Source organism: Mixophyes fleayi, chromosome 3 (assembly GCF_038048845.1).
Source record: "Mixophyes fleayi isolate aMixFle1 chromosome 3, aMixFle1.hap1, whole genome shotgun sequence".
NCBI classification, from domain to species: Eukaryota; Metazoa; Chordata; class Amphibia; order Anura; family Limnodynastidae; genus Mixophyes; species Mixophyes fleayi.
In genome coordinates this window covers 294,480,950-294,486,949 of record NC_134404.1, presented here as the reverse complement: position 1 = coordinate 294,486,949, position 6,000 = coordinate 294,480,950, and the positions used below count along the sequence as shown (strand labels likewise).

At 38.7% G+C, this 6,000-nt stretch overlaps 1 protein-coding gene across 2 annotated transcripts in view; it reads right to left on the bottom strand.

Annotated features, from left to right (window-relative positions):
* Nucleotides 1-4,107: 4,107 nt before the first annotated feature.
* The window catches only part of KIZ (kizuna centrosomal protein), a 100,599-nt gene continuing 98,706 nt past the window's right edge, over nucleotides 4,108-6,000 (bottom strand). Inside the window, exons 14-15 of one of the 2 annotated variants that reach the window (XR_012689777.1) lie at nucleotides 5,532-5,840; nucleotides 4,468-4,553 (exon numbers count right to left, since the gene is read on the bottom strand). Coding sequence is in view for 1 of the 2 variants with exons in the window: in XM_075203835.1 (XP_075059936.1) it covers nucleotides 4,450-4,553 (104 nt within the window). In the remaining variant the exon portion in view is untranslated. Of the gene's footprint in view, nucleotides 4,554-5,531; nucleotides 5,841-6,000 lie in introns of both variants that reach the window. The other variant, XM_075203835.1, reaches the window with a different exon arrangement.

The following is a 6,000-nucleotide window of genomic DNA, read 5'->3' as shown; positions in this document are numbered from 1 at the left end:
GGTTTCATTAAACTGGATGAACTACCCCAATGTTTTATTGGACATTTACAGGACATTACACCTACAAATTAAAGGGTATATTTTTCATCCCCTGCCACATTATTGATACGACATAACTGCTATGATTTAGTCAGCGAAATTTCTATTAGTGTTTTTATTTAGATGATCTTTTTTGCTAATATTCGTAATTGTGCATATTTTTGTGTGGTTCTGTTGAGACCAGTGTGGCCAGTGCTGCCATGGCAAGTGACAATAAAAATAAGAGAAGGCATGTTCACATACACCTTTATTACATACTTCACTGCATAAATAAGTATTGTTTGCTTGAAACGAAAATATGTTTTCTACAAAGAGTCATTGCTCACACACATTGGAGGCAGCAAATTACCTACTTTCATTTTGTCAGCTCAACCCATACTTATGATAATTTAACTTATCAATACACTAGGAACCAGTGACATAACTGAGGCGTGAGGCACAGAATTAGGATAATTTCCTAAAAATTCAAGATGAGAAAAATTGAGAAAAATACTAAGAGAAAAAAATAGGAGAGCTGAAATTGTATTGCATAGTAAAAATAAAAAAGGGAAACAGATAATATATTAACAGGGCAATTTCAAAAAAATTGGATCTATAATTTCAGAACTTAAAACTGTAAGATAAATTACATGTCTGCTCACAGCCTATTTATCAACATTATAACACACTACATATTATAATAGAAACAGTGGTATGCTTATAAGAAATCAAATATAAAATAGAGTGATCACATATGAATACACAGATGTCACAAAAGATTGTTCAGTTTTTTCCTCCCATATATTAAGAAACTGGCATGTAACTTTCTAATTATATGTTCACAGCAACATTAAAAGCAGAGCTCCATATTATCAGCTGGTGAATAAGGAAATCCACAGTAATATTGAATGAAAGGTGTTTCGATACAATTAATCATTGGCAGTATGATCACTATGCACAAATAACGGGCTTCTGGAAGATCTGTAGAATACAATTTGCCACAATGACTACTTAGTAAAAGCTTCGCTGCTCTTATCACCCTTCTGCAGAGCCTGTTTTGGCACGTTGTGGGCTGGTCTCATTCCACCATCAATTCCTGTGATTTGTTTATGCAGTACCCACACAAATTATACTTTGTTGTTGTTTGTTTTTTAAAAAAAGACTTTCAATTTTAACAAAATACCTCCTGAGAAATTGCAAGAAAGTGAACTAAATGTGTATTCTTTTTAAACAATACTTTGAAACACCAATATTTTGTGGTTCTTGCTTAGACATCAATTCATCTTTCCAAAAAACAGGATTCAGAGGTTTTCATAATAAAATTGTCTACACTCACACGCTTTCTTCCTCACACAACCTATTGGATCCTCTTCAGTCTGGCTTTAATGCCCAACACTCCACAGAGACTGCATTGACTAAGGTTGTCGATGATTTGATCACTGCTAAATTTAAAGGCCATTACTGGCTTTTAATTGTCCTGGGTCTCTGGAAGGTCTGCTGCTTTCGACACTGTTGACCACTGTCTTTTCATACAAAGAGCTTCAATCCCTAGGTCTTCAGGACATTATTGCATCCTGCTTCTCATACCAGCTACCGAATTGCACTTTCAGTGTTAGCTTCTCAGGATCCACCTCCTTTCTGTATCATTATACCGCTTTCATACTGCCGCCCTGGCAATATCCCGGGTTTTTCAAGCCGGGTTTTTGCCGGGGCTCGGAGCGTCCCAGCTCAGAAACACCATTCATACTGCACCTCGGACCCGGGAATTTCCCGGGTTGACCCCATTCATACTGCACAAGTCTGTGCCCTGGCAATTTGTGGGAGTCATCACCACAGCAGTTTTCATTGGCTGAAAAATGGTGATGTCATTGAAAGGGGACTGTTTTTTTTCTCTATAACAAACCTATGACTTAATTGCTCAATTGTGCACACTCTGTGCTCTGGTAGCTACACAGTTAACACTTCACACACTGGTATCTAAGGGGTCAACCCAGCCAAGCAATCTATCTCTTCTAAACAGACAGTGAATTTGTTTAGAGCAATAAGAACAGTTCTTATTAACTGTTAGATTTAATATAGAGACAGGCAGACAGCCAATCAGCTTGTTTTCTGTGCAACCCGGGTTGAAAAACCCGGGTTGCACCATTCATAGTGCAGGCAACCCGGGTCCGACCCGGGAATTACCCCTCAATAAATCCCGGGTTGAAGACCCGGGTTTTTAGACCCGGGATTTTTGACTTGTACCATTCATACTGCACCAAGACCCGGGTCGTTTGAGCTCGCCCTGGCAAAAACCCGGGATTTTGGTGCAGTATGAATGGGGTATAAGTTGGAGTATTACAAGGCCCAGTCCTAGGTCCTCTGCTCTTCTCGATCTGTACCACTACTCTTGCAAAACTAAACCTCATTTGGATTTCAGTATCATCTCTATGCAGATCATGCACATATTTATCTATCCTCTCCTGATCTCTCACCACCTGCGTTACTGACTGTTTTTCTGCCATCTCATCTTAGATGTCCTCTCGTCAAATCAAACTTAATCTTTCACAAGTAGATAATAATTTTCCCACCAGACAAAAAAAAGTTCCCTTCCTTATATTTCTTTTTCTGCCGACATGACACTAAATCCTACCCCACAAGCTCGATGCCTAGGTGTGATCTTTGACTTAGACCTATCATTTGTTCCCCACATACAATCTATACCTACATCCTGTTACATACATCTAAAAAAAACATTTCCAGAATATGCACTTATCGCACAAAAGAATTTGCAAACATTTCATGCACTCATCTACTGCATTGACTATTCCAACACCATCCTTACTGTCCTTCCCCAAATCAGATTTGCAAATCGTTCTTCCACTGCTGGTCCAGTCTGTCAGTCTCTACATTGGCTACCTGCTTATTAATGGATTCAATATAAAAAATACTTCTACTAACATACAAGGCTGTCAACAAAACTGCCCCAACATATATTTCTTCACTTGTCTCAAAATATCTCCCAACCTGACACCTCCGTTCTTCACAAGATCTGCTTCTCTCGTCCACACTCATTACTTGCTCCTATTTCCGGTTACAGGATTTTTTTTGGGCTACACCCACTTTGTGGAATTCCCTCCCTCACACAATAAGACTTTCCTCTAGTCTTCAAACCTTCAAGTGTTCTCTGAAAACCCACCTCTTCAGGCAAGTTAATATTATTCATTAACCACTCTCCCACTCTCTTAACCACCCAAAGGTACCCTATTATCATCCTATACACAGTTCAAACATGACCACAACACTCTGACCCCCTGACCACCATTGCTGTGTGACTGGATTGTATAGTGCACCAAACACTTTTTACCTTTGCAATCTGGCAGGTCCAATGTGCAATATGTAGCACTTAACCTCATGTATCAAACTCCCATTGTCCTATAAATTGTAAGCAGGGCCCTCTTACTTCTCTGTATGTATTATCCAGTATTGTTTTATTGCTTGTTTCCAATTGTAAAGCATTACAGAATATACTGGCACCAAATAAATAAATGATGATGTAATCTGCACTCAAATAATGCATTTTTTTTCTAGTTTGCACTGCCTTGAATGAAATGCATAACGTGTAGATATACTATTCGTAGCCCAGTTTTTGAAAATAGACAACCTATCGCATTAAAAATGAGGGTACCCCTGAGTTTATCAGAGCCATGAGGTTAATCTGGGCATTAAAAATTAGTGTAGGGTGCTATTGCCTGGTGATCACGAGTCAATAAGTACCAAGGCAACACATCACTTGAAAGAGGGGATGATCCTCTTTCCAAAGAAGGGTCCCCATAGTTCCTTGAAGCCAAGATAGGGGGAGATCTGGGCATTACAACACCCCTCCCCTTTCACTGTCACAGCAGCCACTTAATGTTTTCTGTAGTGTAGGGTATTATTTTTTGGTGATGACATTTGATCATCAAACATATCTACTACTGAGCCACATAATTTGAAAGAGGAACTTCTAAATAACTTGCTTGCATTAGTCTAAAACCTGGCATCTTACTCGCTGTTGAGCATGTTTGCTATCCAAAAGTATAGCCCCTTTTCCAACAATTATACAGACACTTTAAACAGTTTATTTTATTTGGTTTTCACGTTATAAGGAGGATATTTGGACTGATAGGCAGGGCTTTGTGTGGGCCCACACCGTTCCCATTCATACTCTATGTTGCAAGTAAGACCTTGACAGGAGTTCATGTGAGGAGCTAACTGTAATTTCCAAAGAACTTGATAAACACTCTTGACTTTTATTGCAAAGTATGAAAAATGTATTTGGTGGGGGCCTGTGGTTCAAGCCCCTTCCAGGGCAGATGCTTCAATAGTTAAAGTCCGCTGCTGTATCCATCATGTCCTTCATAATAATAATGGCAGATCTCTCTAATCATGAATTATGGATGATTTTATATTCTAATCAAAGAAGTCATCAAAATCATCACCATCAACATTGTGAGTTGGAGGTCTTAATATGGCTTCAATATCTGAGCTGCTGTCTTCAGATTCACCCCAGAAAGCTGGGAAAAAAAGACATGAAAATGAACAAAAAAAAAAAAACCTCAACTTCATATATTTATAATACTCGTACACAAATGGAAAAGAGCCCCAAAATTATTATAATTAGAGATTATATGAAAAAGATAAACTTATTTTTGCAGATATGGTTCATATATGAAACAGTGAAATTACTGGCAGCATAAATATGGTCAGATAGTGCTATTTAATTGCTATACAATAAAACATGGTCAAACTATACTAAACACACAACGTTTTCACAGGCATCTTCTCACCTAAACAAGCGGTGAATTACCTTGTGAAAGCAAACTGATGTGTTGTAAGGTCACACTTGTAGGAATTGGAAAATAATCAGGAAACTGCTGAATACAATACAAGGGAGCATGTCACTTAGATAGCTGCACATTATCCCACTGAGATTACAGGGAATACCACTGAGCTGCTAACAAAGGAACAGTGTCCTTTACAATTAGGGCAGGATAATATGAAATGTTACTGCCCTTGGATACCCATGATACATACGCATTACATTATATTTATGGAGTTTAACTTTCTAAGGATTTAAAATTGTTAATTATAGACAGAAATGCCAGGATCATAGGCACAATGGAGTCCAGGGACGGATATCATTCAGAAAATAAGATCCAAAAGCCTTTTTTACGCTTGCAATATTGTATAAACACGAGGTGCTCTAAAAAAATACAAAGCATGAAGTCATAGGTTAGCATTATGTGACCATTTCCACTATTACATTACTATTATTTATCAGTAGTAAATCCTATTGCCATAGACAAAGCAAAGATACTGAAAGAATACCAAAAATGTAGTGTGTTCTGTATTAAATGGGTTTCTCCCTGGTAATAATTCAATAATCCTGTAAAGGAACTGTATATTGAGTGTATTTATTCCCAATTATCCAGACATCGCAACACACTATCAGTACATATACACCGATCAGCCACAACATTAAAACCACTTGCCTAATATTGAGTAGGTCCTCCTTGTGCCACCAAAACAGTTCTGACCCACTGAGACAAGAGTTACACAAGACCTCTGAAGGTGTCCTGTGGTATCTGACACCAAGATATTAGCAGCAGATCCTTTAAGTCCTGGAAGTTGTGAGGTGGGGCCTCCATGGCTCGGGCTTTTTTTTCCAGCACAGCCCACAGATGCTCGATTGGATTGAGATCTGGGGAATTTGGAGGCCAAGTCAACACTTAGACCTCTCTGTCGTGTTCCTCAAAACATTCCTGAACATTTTTTGCAGTGTGGGAGGCCACATTATCCTCCTGAAAGAGGCAATTAACAGTTACCATGAAGATGTGTACTTGGTCTGCAACAATGTTTAGGTAAGTGGTACGTATCAAAGAACATCCATATGAATGTCAGGACCCAAGGTTTCTCATCAGAACATTGCCCAGAGCATCACACTGCCGTCACCTTCTTCCC